Source organism: Naumovozyma castellii, chromosome 5, assembly GCF_000237345.1.
Source record: "Naumovozyma castellii chromosome 5, complete genome".
NCBI classification, from domain to species: domain Eukaryota; kingdom Fungi; phylum Ascomycota; class Saccharomycetes; order Saccharomycetales; family Saccharomycetaceae; genus Naumovozyma; species Naumovozyma castellii.
Genome location: NC_016495.1, coordinates 757,362 through 773,504, shown reverse-complemented (window position 1 = coordinate 773,504; position 16,143 = coordinate 757,362). Strand labels below are relative to the sequence as shown.

General features: G+C 38.1%; 8 protein-coding genes across 8 annotated transcripts; 5 read left to right on the top strand and 3 right to left on the bottom strand.

Annotated features, from left to right (window-relative positions):
• Positions 1-1,830: 1,830 nt before the first annotated feature.
• NCAS0E03930 (uncharacterized protein) lies at positions 1,831-2,667 on the bottom strand (the record flags this gene model as incomplete). Its single annotated transcript, XM_003676772.1, has 1 exon — positions 1,831-2,667. One exon carries the CDS (start codon positions 2,665-2,667, stop codon positions 1,831-1,833), a length of 837 nt encoding a protein of 278 aa, XP_003676820.1.
• A 219-nt stretch (positions 2,668-2,886) lies between these two features.
• DBP8 (ATP-dependent RNA helicase DBP8) lies at positions 2,887-4,200 on the top strand (the record flags this gene model as incomplete). The annotated part of the gene is made up of 1 exon (XM_003676771.1): positions 2,887-4,200. One exon carries the CDS (start codon positions 2,887-2,889, stop codon positions 4,198-4,200), a length of 1,314 nt encoding a protein of 437 aa, XP_003676819.1.
• A 224-nt stretch (positions 4,201-4,424) lies between these two features.
• On the top strand, positions 4,425-5,042 carry NOP19 (Nop19p; the record flags this gene model as incomplete). Its single annotated transcript, XM_003676770.1, has 1 exon — positions 4,425-5,042. The coding sequence occupies one exon, from the start codon at positions 4,425-4,427 to the stop codon at positions 5,040-5,042; it is 618 nt and encodes a 205-aa protein (XP_003676818.1).
• Positions 5,043-5,302: 260 nt separating this feature from the next.
• On the top strand, positions 5,303-6,670 carry GCN5 (histone acetyltransferase GCN5; the record flags this gene model as incomplete). Its single annotated transcript, XM_003676769.1, has 1 exon — positions 5,303-6,670. The coding sequence occupies one exon, from the start codon at positions 5,303-5,305 to the stop codon at positions 6,668-6,670; it is 1,368 nt and encodes a 455-aa protein (XP_003676817.1).
• Positions 6,671-8,375: 1,705 nt separating this feature from the next.
• NCAS0E03890 (alkene reductase) lies at positions 8,376-9,557 on the top strand (the record flags this gene model as incomplete). Its single annotated transcript, XM_003676768.1, has 1 exon — positions 8,376-9,557. The coding sequence occupies one exon, from the start codon at positions 8,376-8,378 to the stop codon at positions 9,555-9,557; it is 1,182 nt and encodes a 393-aa protein (XP_003676816.1).
• A 619-nt stretch (positions 9,558-10,176) lies between these two features.
• On the top strand, positions 10,177-12,330 carry RIE1 (Rie1p; the record flags this gene model as incomplete). The annotated part of the gene is made up of 1 exon (XM_003676767.1): positions 10,177-12,330. One exon carries the CDS (start codon positions 10,177-10,179, stop codon positions 12,328-12,330), a length of 2,154 nt encoding a protein of 717 aa, XP_003676815.1.
• A 117-nt stretch (positions 12,331-12,447) lies between these two features.
• On the bottom strand, positions 12,448-13,629 carry MGA1 (Mga1p; the record flags this gene model as incomplete). The annotated part of the gene is made up of 1 exon (XM_003676766.1): positions 12,448-13,629. One exon carries the CDS (start codon positions 13,627-13,629, stop codon positions 12,448-12,450), a length of 1,182 nt encoding a protein of 393 aa, XP_003676814.1.
• A 1,827-nt stretch (positions 13,630-15,456) lies between these two features.
• SOL4 (6-phosphogluconolactonase SOL4) lies at positions 15,457-16,113 on the bottom strand (the record flags this gene model as incomplete). The annotated part of the gene is made up of 1 exon (XM_003676765.1): positions 15,457-16,113. The coding sequence occupies one exon, from the start codon at positions 16,111-16,113 to the stop codon at positions 15,457-15,459; it is 657 nt and encodes a 218-aa protein (XP_003676813.1).
• Between the last annotated feature and the right edge of the window lie 30 nt (positions 16,114-16,143).

Sequence of the window (16,143 nt, the reverse complement as noted above, 5' to 3'; positions counted from 1 at the left end):
CGTTACACCAAAGAATGCTAAGTGCCTCCACGGGCTCTCTTCTAACTTCGTTGACATTGACACCTATGGATGTCGTCAGAATAAGGTTACAACAACAAGAACTTCTACCTGATTGTTCCTGTGAGACAATTGCAGTCAAGGATTTTCTTCCTAAAGCAAAGACCGATTTATCCTCTGTTCAGGTTAGTCGAGCTGCTACTATATCGACCGGAAATAAAAATAAGGTATTTTGGGATAACCCATGTTTCCAAGAGCTGAATTGTAAGAATTCTTCCGTAAGATTCAATGGTACCCTGGAGGCATTTAATAAGATATGGAAATTGGAAGGAATTACTACCCTTTGGAGAGGAATTTCCATTAACCTTCTAATGGCAATACCGGCAAATATTGTGTATTTTACAGGATATGAATATCTTCGAGATAACTCACCATTAGCTACCAGTTCCCCCACTTTTAACCCATTAATGTGTGGTGCTATTGCAAGAATCCTAGCTGCATCCACTGTAGCACCATTGGAACTGCTGAAGACAAAATTGCAAAGTATTCCCAGAGTATCAAAATCTACAACCTCTTGGATGATGGTTAAAGAGTTACTGAAGGAGACAAGACAAGAAATGCGGATAAGCGGAGCTTCTAATGCATTGTTTAAGGGGCTGGAAATAACTCTTTGGAGAGATGTCCCATTTAGTGCTATCTATTGGGGATCTTACGAGTTTTGTAAGACCCATTTATGGATGGATACTTCTAAGTCACATTCAAACTTGACTTTTTTTATAAATAGTTTCATTGGTGGCTCCATCAGTGGAACTATTGCAGCATTGGTGACTCATCCCTTTGATGTGGGGAAGACAAGGTGGCAAATATCATTTATGGGCAATAATGATAAATCGGTAGTGAAAAGCCCAGATATTGAACAGACTAAAAATATGTTTAAATTCCTTCGAAACATTTGGAAATTAGAGGGTTGGGGCGCTCTATATACAGGTTTAGTACCACGAATGGTGAAGATTGCGCCCAGTTGTGCAATCATGATATCAAGTTACGAACTTTCCAAGCGTCTCTTCAATGCATAACAACAATAGACTATATTAATTATTTGACTGGATTAAAGTCGTAGATGATATGGAGATACCAGTCTGATCTCGTGTCAAGTTTGTAGATAGAATATTTACCTGTTAATAGAAGTTAAAGCTTAATTTTAAGCATTATATACATAATAATATTGTTTTGATAATATTCTGCCTAGTATTCATTTTAAAGGAGGAGTTGGGCATATATACTAGCTCTCTGGCTTGATCGTAGGTTGGATAGTCAATGTATCCCTTTGCAGTCCTGGCATGGAATGTAGATCTATCGTACTTGTTCAAACGCAACCCCTGTTCTGATCTGTTTAACAAGGTCTTTGGGACCTTTGATGGTAATAATAGTAACCTCACTTCTTGTTGGGGATGCTACCGGGCGTCACGCTACGCTGGCTCATCTCCGTGTCACCAACCTTGATTTGCTTGAACAAATTGGTGTTCTTCAAGGCAACAGGTTCAAAATCTTTAGGGTAAGGCTTTCAGATATTTTGTTTTGGCCTGATAGCAGCAACAACATTAACAAAACACAGACACCACACATGAAAAGGAAGGTCTAGCCCTGATAGACTGAACTATCTTGGCAACTGAAATTGATAGTATTCATAATAGTTGTTCATTTCTGTCATTATTAACTCCGAGGACACGGAAGCGGAGACGGGATTATTACATAATCGATCGCAACTATTATAACGAAGACTATCAATGATGGATAACGAATCGATAGCAGAATCTATATCCGTCATGATTATCAAGGATGTTCCGTCGGCTTCTCACTGGCGGTATCTGATGATATCTTCCGTTTCTTTCTTTTCACTTCGTCTTCCCTTTCAAGTATATCCTTCAAAATCGCCAGTTTCTTGACCATGTCGTTCATTCCGTTGACGACAACACGTTTCAATTCTATAATTTGCTCGTGCGGTACACCAGTATCAGCCAATGATTCTGTGAATTCTTGAATGTCTTCATTCATATTTTCAATGAATTTTGAGAATTGTTTATTCACCTCTTCATCATTAACCATTTTCCTTTCCGGTTCAAATTGCTCAATTTCCATTTCAGATTCTCTCTTGATCCTATGGGGAACAGACAAAGTAGTATTGATATCTCTTTTTAAAGGGCTAGAAGGTTGAATAGTATTATCCTTCGCTGCTGCTACATCGTTAGGAATTTTTGACGGCATCGCATTTTCCAAGTTTATAGTTGAAGGTGGTGACATGGTTTCATTAATGTTTGCCACTGGTAGTTCCTTAATTGGAGTCTCAGTTTTCTTCACAGGAGTACTTTCCGTACTGCTTCTTCTTGGACCTCGGGGTAAGTCTCGTACACGCCCATCAGCACTCTTAATAGAAGTCCGAGGAGGTACTGGAGGTCTACCCAGCAACGGTATATTCAACCCCAATTCCTTGAACGCCTTGGTCAAAAACTGCTCATTTACATGCCCATCTTGAACTATTTGTTGGAACCCTCGGTCTAATCGAAGCAAAGCGTAGATAGCATCATGAACTGCCGGTCTCAATTTATTTATTGTTTCTTTACTCTCTATGGGACCACTCTGGGTAGCTAATAAATTACTCTGCATACCCATATGCCCAAATTCCTGTACTATCTATCTATCGATCCGTTTATGTGTCGTTCGTTGTGTTGTATGTACAATTCAGGTACTTTCTTTCATTTTGTTTTCCAGAAACCGCGAAATTTCAAAGCTAGAAAAATTTTCCACGTTAAAGAAGAGATGAGATGAGATGAGCTAGACATCAAACACACAAATAGATAGATAATTGCCAGGAGTGCTCGAGAAAGAACAATGTCAGAAATTAAAAATGCAACATTTAAATCATTAGGCCTTTCCAGGTGGCTCCAAGAGGCTCTCCAAGCGATGAAGATAAACCAACCCACCGCCATTCAGAAGGCATGTATTCCTGAGATATTGAAAGGAAGAGATTGTATCGGTGGGGCCAAGACTGGTTCAGGTAAGACTGTGGCGTTTGCTGCCCCAATGTTGACTAAATGGTCAGAGGATCCTAGTGGTATGTTTGGTGTCGTGCTAACGCCCACTAGAGAATTAGCTATGCAAATTGCTGAACAATTCACTGCCCTGGGAAGCAGCATGAACATTAGAGTTGCCCTTGTTGTTGGTGGTGAAAGTATTGTGGACCAAGCTATTCAGTTACAAAAGAAACCACATTTTATCATTGCTACACCGGGGAGATTAGCACATCATATAATGAGTAGTGGTGAAGATACCATTGGTGGACTAAAAAGAGCCAAATTCTTGGTCTTGGATGAAGCTGATAGTTTGTTAACAGATACATTTGCTAGTGATCTAGCCACTTGCATCGGTGCACTACCGTCCAAGGACAAGAGACAAACGTTATTATTCACAGCTACGATTACAGACCAAGTTAGAGCATTGGAGGACGCACCCATTCAAGAGGGCAAACCACCTTTGTTTACATACCAAGTGGAGAGTGTGGATAAGGTGGCTATCCCATCTACTTTAAAGACAGAATATATTTTAGTTCCAGAACATGTGAAGGAGGCATACTTGTATCAATTGTTGACATGTGAAACTTATAAAGATTCTAGTGCCATTATTTTTGTGAACAGAACCATGACAGCTGAAATTCTACGAAGAACTTTATATCATTTAGAAGTTAGAGTTGCATCACTACATTCACAAATGCCACAACAGGAAAGAACCAATTCATTACATAGATTCCGTGCCAATGTAGCAAGAGTATTAATTGCAACTGACGTGGCATCCAGAGGGTTAGATATCCCCACAGTGGAATTGGTTATTAACTACGATATTCCTGCAGATCCAGATACTTTTATTCATAGAGCAGGTCGTACTGCTCGTGCTGGAAGAAGTGGTGATGCTATATCTTTTGTAACGCAGAGGGATGTTTCCAGAATTGAAGCAATTGAGAAACGTATAAATAAGAAGATGACGGAGTCTGATAAGGTTCACGACACTGCAGTTATAAGAAAGGCTTTGACCAAGGTGACTAAGGCTAAGAGAGAATCCTTAATGGCCATGGAGAAGGAAAATTTCGGGGAGAGAAAGAGAGTCCAGAAGAGGAAAGAACTGGCAAGCAAGGGATTTAGAAGGGATTAACTGGGTAATCTATATATACAGATAGAGCACTTTATAGACCATCAACTGTTATTCATTTATCTTATTATCTATCTACCTATCTATCTATCTATCTATCTATCTATGTGAAGCGAAAATGAAAATTCGCGATGAGCTGAAAAATGTTCGTTCTGAAAAATATCTACAACTATGAGTTGTGTGAGCAAACCAATAACTGACAATCAGAGGATAACCGTATCAAAGGAATGAGTAGAACTAGAGAAATACAGGAGAAATTGAACCTACAGGCAGAACTGCAACTTTCGTTTAGTAACACTAAGTCAAAGGTGGCAAAATGGTTGGAACAAACCACTGATGAAAAAAAAGATCATACCAAGGAGGAAACAGACCTAAGAGAGCTTCAAGATAGTAAAAAGGCTTTTTTCCAGCTACCTGTAGTGCAGATTGGTTCCGGTTTGAATTTTGCTCTTGAAGATGATAACCAGTCCAAAGATGATATACATACCATCGGGGAATTTATAGCCAGTGACAAAAAGATTAGTTCTCTTTCCAAAAAGAAAAAACGTGTGGAGCAATCTGACGTCAGGAATAATATGTATAGAATCGCAAAAGATGATACAAGAGCAATGGTTGCCCTAAAGAGGAAGATGAGGAAGGACCAGCGAGAAAACATTAGGACGGGGCCAAAACAGGTCAAAAAAGAGACTAGAACAGGGGAAACAGGTTCATCAAGAACGACTACTCCACAAGCCAATAATGATGAAGACAGTGAAGATAGTGATAATGATGATGCCCCCATACAAAGAACTGCCAAGAAATCTTTCGGGCTACTATTTGATAACAATAAGAAGAGGCGAAAATAAACAAGGGAAAAACACATAATACTCTAAAAAGAAGGATATATGGTAGGATATCAGTATTGATCTTATCGTAGCAATCGTCCCAACTTTACATCTATATATAAGCTAAATGGGCGCTTAACGTTCAGAAGATCGTCAATAACGGCACCCGTTTATTTTTCAATGGTCGAGTGTCAATAAAAACCGTGAAATTTCAAGATACTTAAATATGTAGACAATAAAAGTGGGCATAACTCAGTAATTAACGGTGGTGGGACAAGATAATGGTCACCAAGGATAGCAATTCGCCAGTGAAAAGAGCTGATGAACAGGGAGAAGGAGGCCCCTTGACAAAGAAGCCAAAACTGGAAAATGATGATGAGAATTCGAAAATAGATGAGACCACTGCGAAACAAAACCTAGAAACTTTGAACTCATCTCCCATAGCTGATGGGTTTGACGAAATGGAAAATAATGAGACACGCCAGGAAGATTCAAAATTACCAAACCCTGTAGTTAATGATTCTGTCGTAGCGGATGAAGAAAAGGGAATTGTTAAATTTGAATTTGATGGTGTTGAGTATAAATTTAAGGAAAGGCCGAGCGTCATTGAGGAGAAGGAGGGAAATATAGAGTTCAGAGTAGTCAACAATGATAATACCAAGGAAAATATGATGGTTTTGACAGGTTTGAAGAACATCTTTCAAAAGCAATTACCAAAGATGCCAAAGGAATATATTGCCAGATTAGTGTATGACAGAAGTCATATTTCAATGGCAGTCGTTAGGAAGCCATTGACTGTCGTTGGTGGTATTACATACCGTCCCTTTGATAAACGTCAATTTGCAGAAATTGTTTTCTGTGCTATAAGTTCCACAGAACAAGTTCGAGGATACGGTGCACATTTAATGAATCATTTGAAAGATTATGTGAGGAACACTTCCAATATCAAATACTTTCTAACATATGCTGATAATTATGCCATTGGTTATTTCAAGAAGCAAGGGTTCACAAAGGAAATTTCGTTGGATAAGAGTATATGGATGGGTTACATTAAAGACTATGAAGGTGGTACTCTTATGCAATGTTCCATGTTGCCTAAGATCCGTTATTTAGATGCTGCTAAAATTTTGTTATTGCAGGAAGCTGCATTAAGAAGAAAGATTAGAACTATATCGAAGTCACACGTTGTAAGGCCTGGACTAGAACATTTTAAAGATTTAACAAATATAACACCAATTGATCCAATGGAAATTCCCGGGTTAAAAGAAGCAGGCTGGACCCCAGAAATGGATGAATTAGCTCAACGACCTAAACGTGGTCCACATTATGTGATTATTCAAAATATATTAACTGGATTACAAAATCACGCTGCTGCATGGCCCTTTTTACAACCAGTTAATAAAGAAGAAGTTCCTGATTATTATGAATTTATTAAGGAACCAATGGATTTGAGCACAATGGAGATGAAACTGGAAAATAATAAGTATCAAAAGATGGAGGATTTCATTTATGATGCGAGACTGGTTTTCAATAATTGTCGAAAATATAATGGTGAAAACACGTCGTATTTTAAGTATGCAAACAGATTAGAAAAATACTTCAATGGCAAGATAAAGGAAATACCAGAATACTCGCATTTAGTAAACTAGAAAGAGTAACATTGTCATTTGACTACTTAACGAGGCTCCTACAACTAGTAATAGTATTAACAGGTAACCTTGCGATATGCATTATTCCTGTTTTTGTAAAGAAAGGGTTATTCAAAAGAAATTAACCATGGGTATGCATTTTGAAAGAGATATAACTGAAACTATATGAAAAGGTTAGGGGAAGGGGCACTATTATAAACACTTAAGGCAAGAAATATGTGTTTTTAGTTGAATTTCTATAATGATAATCTTACGAAACTGTTAAATCCCATACAGGTATGTGATATAGAAGAAAGAGATCATATTATGCTTCTAGATGGTTTGTGCACACTATATGTCATTATCAAATGAACCATATTCTGATATTGTCACTCCATATCCTTCTAATATTCTTTCCATTTCCCTTACATCTAAAATGTCATCATTAGACTCGAATTCTCGATCGATCAAACTATCCAAGGCCTCTAATGGAGTTGTAATGTCTTCGTCATTTTGTTGTGTTTGTTGAACTTCCTGACTTAATGTCATGGACCTGCAAAAAATGAATGACACAATAAGGATATGCAATGCTTTCATTAATTAATGGTTGTTCTAGTTAGTTTTTTGAAAACGACTGGGGGTCGGGAGAGAGAGGAGGTGAGTACATAACTATATTGACCTTATAATGTTGTTTACCAGCACATTATGAAAAATTGTCGAGGCGAAGACGCAAAAGTGACGCATAGCATAAAGAAAAAATTGTCTAAGAAAGGTATACGTAATAACTATAGTATATCCAATGTAATGAATTTCATGTCGATGCTGAGAGAGTAATGATAAGCTTTAACAAGTTATCTTATGTAGTCGTGAATGGTTATGAGGATTAATAACATGTTGCGTCTGTGTTTATCCTCCATGGTAAACAAAAGATGGTTTGCATAGGATTAAAGGCCGATGTATATCTTATTGTTTATTAATAAGTATTTTTTATTCAAGAGTTGATCATACCGATAACCGTTCACTGCATTTTGTTTTGAAAAGTACATATGTGTTAATACGGCAATTTTTTTTAAGGTTGAAAGTATAGCTTTCCTCCCTCAGCTGTAATGTCGCTCTCAAAGGAAACTTGAAGGGGGAGGGTATGCAATTGAGAATGATCTCAGCTTATTATTATAACAGAATCGCAATTTTCCAATTTTTTGAAGGAAACATCCTTCTAGAACTTCGCCGCCAGACTGGTCTACACGGTATATTCAAAAATGAAAGTGGCAGGAAAGTTGAAGCGGCAGAGTACGCTAGGCTCAGGTAAGATTAGGTACAATATCGTCTCATCCCCCTTAGTACACCGAGTTGACTAAAACTTGCACATATAAACATAAACTTACACGGATGCGGCGACGGAAGCGGAAGCGGAGACGGAACACGGCTTGGATAACTTCACGCCACATCTGTTTCTTCGGGGTTTGTAAATGGAAAAAAGTATATGTTGAAGGAAAGGTTAAGTAAGCATCTCGAGGGTTTCTGATCTGGGAGACTATCATTTCTAATCAATAAGGCTGGAATCTGAAGTGACAATGTGTATATAAGAGTATGATAGTTTCCAGTCATTGAAGCAATTTGTAGTTTTTGTAATTCCGTTTATCTATCAATAATATCATTAGATAATTGCCATTATAACTAAACAAACAAACAAACAAACAAACAAACAAACAAACAAACAATTAAAATGCCTTATGCTAAAGATTTTGAACCTGTTGCCTTGAAGAATACCAATTTGTTCAAGCCAATCAAGGTTGGTGACACGGAGATGAAACAGCGTATTGTGATGCCTCCATTGACAAGAATGAGGGCTGAACACCCTGGTAACGTCCCTAACAAGAAATGGGCTTACACATATTACCATCAAAGGTCCCAAAGACCAGGAACAATGATTATCACTGAAGGTACATTTATTTCTCCTCAGGCTGGTGGGTACGACAATGCACCAGGTATCTGGTCTAAGGAACAAATTGAGCAATGGACGAAGATCTTCCAAGGTATTCATGACAACAAGTCGTTCGTTTGGGTCCAATTGTGGGCTTTGGGTAGAGCTTCGTTTCCTGACACGCTAGCTCGTAATGGGTTACGTTACGATGCTCCCTCAGATGGAGTGTACATGGACAAGGAATCCGAAGAGAAGGCTATCAAGTCGGGCAATTTACAACATGGGTTAACACAAGCTGAAATCAAACAGTACATTAAGGAGTATGTTCAAGCTGCTAAGAACTCTATTGCTGCTGGTGCCAATGGTGTTGAAATCCATGCTGCTAACGGGTACTTGTTGAACCAATTCTTAGACCCTATTGCTAACAAGAGAACGGATGAGTATGGTGGAAGCATTGAGAAGAGAGCCCGTTTCGTCTTAGAAGTGGTAGATGCTCTGGTAGCTGCCGTGGGTGCCTCCAAGGTTGGTATTAGGTTTTCTCCATACGGGTTGTTCAACACGATGTCTGGTGGTGCTGACCCCACGCTATTAGCACAATATGCTTACGTGTTGGGTGAATTAGAGAAGAGAGCAATTGAGAAGAAGCAACGTCTTGCCTACGTGCATCTCGTGGAACCCAGAGTGACCAACCCCTTCTTGACTGAAGGTGAAGGTGAGTACGGTGATGGTACCAATGATTTCGCCTATTCCATCTGGAAGGGTCCTATCATTAGAGCCGGTAATCTTGCCTTGCACCCTGATGTGGCTAGCCAATTAGTGAATGCAAACGACAGGACCTTGTTGGCCTACGGTAGATACTTCATCGCCAACCCGGACTTGGTGGACAGACTAGAACAGGGGTTGCCCTTGAACAAGTACGATAGAAGCCAGTTCTACTCCATGACTTCCGAGGGGTACATCGACTACCCCGAGTACGGCAAGTAAGTAAGTACGTACATACATAAATAAATGAATAAAACGGAAATCCATGCTTACATACCTGCTTCCCCTGTTGCTCCTAATCCGGATTAGGAGCCTCTATTTACCCCTATCGTGTATATCACCATATAGCCGCCGACTGCAAATGAAAAATTTCAGCTGTTTTCGGAGAATCCCGCGACGGAGATCGCATGCGACGAGGGCGGAAAAAGCCGCAACAGCGTGGCGTGCTTTGCCCAATCGGGAAATCCGCTCGGAATTTCCCCTTACGGTCATTACGTATTCGTGTGTGCCGTCACAAATAGATGCCAACGCATACACGGAATACAACTGGAACGTTTATATCTCTCAGTGATTAAGACACTCAACAACCGTCGATCTTCTCAACTCAGGTCGACCAAGGCTCCGAGGAAAATCCGGGTTTCATCCTCTGCTACCGTAGCGATCGCTCTCTTGTTCCTTTCCCTCTTGCTGTTCGAGATCTGGTCATTACATTTCCCATCCTGTCTTGTCCAATCGTCCTATCGTTCTATCTATCTATCTCCCAACGATATATATAAATTAAATCTATATATAGTTCCGCTTACATTCGAGCATCCACACTGAAGTACGGAACCAACCTAACATGAGCAGCAACACTACCAAACAAGCAGAGATGACTCAAGAGGATGAACAGAAACTAGAACAGGACCAACCGCAGTTCAATAACGTGCCCCTGGAACAGCTTACAAACACAAATGTCATGACCATCAGATTGAAATGGAAACAAGATGATGAGGAACAAGTGGCCCAGAGACGGAGTGTTGAAAAGAATATCCGTAAACATATATTGGAAAATTTTGGTCATGAAGTGGAATTAAGATCTATTGAACCTTTCCAGTATCTTAAAGATGAGGCGAGATTACAAATATTGGAAGAAAAGAAAGATATTTATAAATTTGAAAATGGTAATGAGGAATTTTCTCAAAATTATAATAATGACGAGGATAAGGATGGAGATTGGAAATACGATCTTGTACAACAGTTCCAATTCCATAATGAGGCCAAATTGGAAAAATGTCGAGATTCCATCGATACATTTTTACACTCGAAAGAGGACCCCAGTTTTCCTAATTGTATAGAAAAATGGTCAATAAGTATTAACAAACATGCATTGACTCATCCGGGGAATATTTTCATCGGCGGTATTAACCATAAGATTGATGAAAGTAAGATAAGAGCACTGTTTGAAAAATTCGGGTCCATCTTATCCATTAAATTATTTCATGATAGGTTAATGAATTCAAACACAAACAATAGTACGAGTAGTAATCCGATAGGATACGGTTTTATTTCCTTTGTATTGGGATCTCAAGCTTCAGAGTGTATAAATGAATTCAATGGTAAGATAATAGAGGGAACCAAATTATTTTTGAATTATCATGTGGAAAGAAAGGAACGTGAACGAATTCAGTGGTCTCACATTAAGGAAAATAATGATGATGAAAAATTCAAATGTATATTCATTGGGAACTTACCCACTACGCTAACGGATCTAACTATAGATTTAATCCTGGATAAGATTAAGACTGAATTATCAGAAGTATTACCATCTTTACAAATATTATCATATTACTTCCCTCAATCGAAAAATGTGAATAACAATATTAACAACAAATCAAGCCCTTTAAAAGGTTACGGGTTTGTCAATTTGGGATCACATGAACAAGCTTTGAAAGTAATTCAAACATTAGATGGTCTTGAATGGAAGGGTAATAGACTTGTAGTAAACAAAGCTGTTCAAAATGCCATTCATGGCACAAATAATAGCAATAGTAATGACATTAATACAAGATCATCCATTTCATCATCTTCCAGAAGTTCCAGTTTCATTGATTTTAACACGACTCATTTCATTCCAACTAATGCCATGGCACCCCCCACAGTACCACCAATAATATCGCCATCCATGTACGCACAAAACCAATATTACAATTACATGCCACAGCAACCATATCAAATGCAAGCAAGAAACAATTCATTTGATGATGAATCTATGACGGAACAACCTACGCCTGTTGTCCCACCTCCAATGGTGGGGATGATCTCACCACCAGTGGCAACTGCTAACCTAAATCCAATGTTTTTCTTGAATAATTATAATATGATGGCACCAACGTATCCATTACCCATTCCATCAAATAATCAACAAGAGTCTAACCTTTATGTAAAGCATATCCCATTATCATGGCGTGATGATGAATTAAATGATTTTTTCAGTCAATTCGGTGATATAATAAGTTCTAAGGTTATCACTGTAGGTGGGAGTAAAAAATTGGACAATCAAAATGAAAATGATAAAGAAAATCAAGAAGAACAAGAGCAAGAACATAATGATAAAAATGATCAAGAGGTAGAAGAAGGTGGCGAGGAAGAAGAGGAGGAGGAAGATGAAGATGAAAATTTACCCGTTGGCTTTTCCAGAGGGTATGGGTTTGTATGTTTTGAAAATCCATTAGATGCATCAAGAGCCATAATGGCTACAGATGGGGTCATAATTTCACCAAATAACATATTGAACGTTTCATTTGCACAAAAGAGATACAAGAAATTGGCTAAAGATAAGAATACTTCAGAGTACAATGGAAATTCTTTACAATTCAATAAGAAATTTATGGAGGCTTTGATGTTACAACAATCACAACAGCAACCACCACCACCACCACCTAGTTGGAATTATCCAATTTTCACACCAAATAATGAAACTAATTATGTTCCCCCTCAACCAATCAACGAATGAATGAACACTTAATTTTGTATAAGTTAGCGTTTTTAATGTATATGTGTGTGCGTATGTTCACATTTTAATTATTAAGTTACAAATTTTTTTATTATTAGGTTTTACAGAATTTTTAATTTAATCATTATTATTAGTATTAGTATTATTGGTATTAGTGGTATTAGTATTAGTATTATTATTATTTTTTTCATCATTATCGTTAAGTTCATCTTCAGGGGAAGTCATTTTAATTAAACTTCGCTGAATTAAGGATAATCGTTCCAAATTATCTTTAATCTCTATCATTGTTTCACTAGGTGTATCGGGAGTTAGTGTTAAATTTTGCAAAATATTTGTTATCAAAAATATTGAATTCATTAATACTTCCAAATTATTCTCCATTTCTATTGTCTTCTTCCATAAGCTGTCATCCACTTGATTGTCCTGTGGCACAGGTACGTGAGATAAAATATTGGGTGATGATAATGCGTTTCTCTTCCCTTGATTTTCATGAAACAATTCAAAGGGGGATGATGAATCTCCAGTTGTACGTTGTTGAGGGGAATTCCTCACTATTGGTTCCGAGAAAGTTCTTGGATGAGGTTGTTGTTGATTTGGAAAGGGAAGCTGTCGTTGTGGAGTAGGAACACTAAGTGACGGTATGCTTTTAAGAGAAACCGGTATAGGTACAGGTTCATGGTTTAGTAATTTTGATAAGGAGGATGTTGGTCTTGGTTGATTAATATTTATTGGAGTATCGAATCTTTGTAATTCTGGTTGTGAATCTGACCTCAGCAAAGCTTGAGCTGTGTATAAATTATTCAATTGTGGTAGTGACTCAGATTTATATAATTTACCTGTCATGTCATCCTGTCGTATTGTCTGAGCTGATGCTCTATCTGATAGGACTGGTTTCAAATAACTTACACTTAGAGTGGAAAGCATATTTTTCCTCTTACCGTCCTTGCCAATCCCAGTACTCTTTCTTTGGATCTTCTTCAATGAGTCCAAATGAACGTCTCTGGTAAAATTCCCCGATGGGTGCTTAAAATGCCAAATGGTTTGCACTTTGTCGTTGACTACGTTATTATTATTATGAACGGTGGCAATCTTATGGAACCCATACATATGTAATTGTCTGACAAAACTACTAATATTACCATGTTTAAAGTATTTTTTCAACACCTTGTCACTAAAATTTGGATCGTATGGTTTTAAAATGAAGACATTATTATCGAAGGAAGACCAGGTAATCCAGTCGTCCAAAGTTGGTTCCTGAAGAATGGAATGCAATTGATGAATGAAATTCCGATGTTGCATGTGGATAGGAGAAAGAAGATAAACCAGACAAGAATATGATATGCTATGATATTATGGTATGAAAAATCAATAAAGGAGGAAAGGTTTAGTTTCTCTTACTGTATGGTTAGGTAAATTGCTTATGATTCCAGGTCCAATTGGGTGATATGTCATTGAAAAACTTCTATGAGAGATAAAAGTAATAATTTAATTTGAGAAGAGTGTTCTTGTAATGTGTTTTATTGCAAGTTTTGCTCTTTGCTATTGTGCGAAAGAGACAGGTTTTTTATAGCAAGCTCTGAAAAAAGGTTTAAGTGATGGATAGCCATCAGGGATGCATTAAAGAACATTATTAACAATGGATGTTCCCCAGAATCGAGGCCCAGGGAATTTAATAAATGTTGCTACAGGAGGATCACTGGGACGGTAGAAAAAAAAATAAACTCAATGAGATGCCAAAGGAAAGACGAACAGCTATGGAGAAACTCACGCAGAGGTGCAAGAGTACTCCATAAATACTCATGTATATCCAAAGTGTAACTTAGTTTCTGTCCTGTTGGAAAAGTGCGCAGGTCCCCAATTGGGAATCCGCTAGGCAAGACGAGCCTAGAGTTCCAGGCAGAGCCCCATGGGAAATTCCCGTCAAATTGTGTGACACTCTCACGAGAGGTTCCGTCCAGGCTCAGAGACAGCAGCGTAGAAAGAGTTGTCCGTGGAATTTATCCCGCAAAAACGAAAAACGCAACGAGATTTTGACAGGTTAGAGAATGTTCGTACACATGCCAGAACATTGAAAGCCCCGAGGAAGGAACCTTGCTTGATCTTGGTTGTGAGCCGGTTATGTAAGTTGCGTAGGAATTAGTGTGCTCCGAACTGAGGATTCCACAGGAACGCCTGGAATGGTTTCCAAGTTGGGAAGATTAGATGGGGCCATTTATGCAGGAATCGCGAGTGCGTTCTCATCTGGGACCGATTATGAGGTTCAGAAGTGAAGTGAAGTGCAGCACAGAGATACGAGCGTGGGATGCCACAAATAACTTACGCTCTCTTCAGGGGACTCCGAACAACAGAATAGGACCATGGCACTCTGTTGTCAATCAGCTACGCAGAGACTCGAGAGGTGGATTTTAACGTTAATGATCCACGGTGCTTTCTGAGTCGAGCGGAAATGAGGTGGGCTAAACCTTATCACCAGTGCTTATCGCCGGAGGAATTACGCAGGTTGCCTAGGGATTCCAGTTCTGGCCAATCACAGACCAGAGAGCGTACTGACACTATTAAGCGACGCAAATACCTTCAAATAAAGAATTGTTCATAGTCAGTCAAAAGTATCTTGATTCTTGGCATCATTTCCTGAAAATTTTATTTTTATTTATTTTGTAGATTTATCTTTTGTAATTTTCTTTATTTTTTTAATTGTAAAAAAGATTAAGTTGAGAGAAAAAAATATAAACAAAGCATATATTAAAATATGTCAAGCACAGTTTGCAATACGGAAGCAAACAATTCATTGAAGACTTTCATGTATTTGAAAGTAGAGTCCTAGAAGAGTGCTTACATTAACATTTCGTTTACACTGCCTATGTTTTTAAATACAGTCTCTGAAAAACATGAGTACCCATGCATGCCAATATCAAAAAAGTGTCCTTCTTTCCTTGTATTTATATTATTAACTTGTCCAATATATATTCTGCATGGCAATTCAAAAGGTTGTAACAGTTTCCATTTGACGTTGGCGTCCCTATATAAATTGTTTTTCAAAAACTCTAGTCAGCTAGTTGGCGTTCTAATCAACTGTTTCTTGTCAGGTAAGTTCTTATTCTAATTTCCTATGTGATTATGAGAAACTCACCCACTTACACCTATGAAATGACTATTTTTATCCGTGAACTGTCTATACGCCCATTTATTTTTCCCGCCCATGCCTTGAATATTAGTTCCATCTGTACGCATTTCTACAGTGAAGACGTTCTCTGCATTCTTAACCAATAATCCACCAGCCAACATCTCATGTGTACCTCCCTGTTTCAACAATAGCAATTTTGTTTCTAGCTCATGATTATCATATTCCTGTAATTTCGAATCTCTCTCATCATCCATGTCCATTATCAATAAATTCAAATGTTCGGGCAGAAGACTGTTCAACTCATTAATAATCTTCCCCTCATCTCTTCCAATCAATGATTCATTGAAGGCAAAGACTGTGGGTCCCAAATTTAAATGATTTCCCTCATGAACTAAGGGATCCAAAATCAAACCTTTAAACATTCCGTATTGACTTCTGGGATCATGGAAGGGAACCAATTTTTCCTGCACAATAAAAATTTCCCATTGGCTCCATTGGATCTGCTTACATATAGATGGTTCAAGTAGTATTTGCGACAACTGATCGATAACCATGGAACCCGATATTCCAACGGTAAATTTATCATTTGTATCCAAGATTTGCTTTTGTAATTTGAGAATTTCTTCTCCCAGTTGACTAATGTTGAATGGAGTGTCCATCTTATTGTATTCTTGTATTTGGTTGACTTA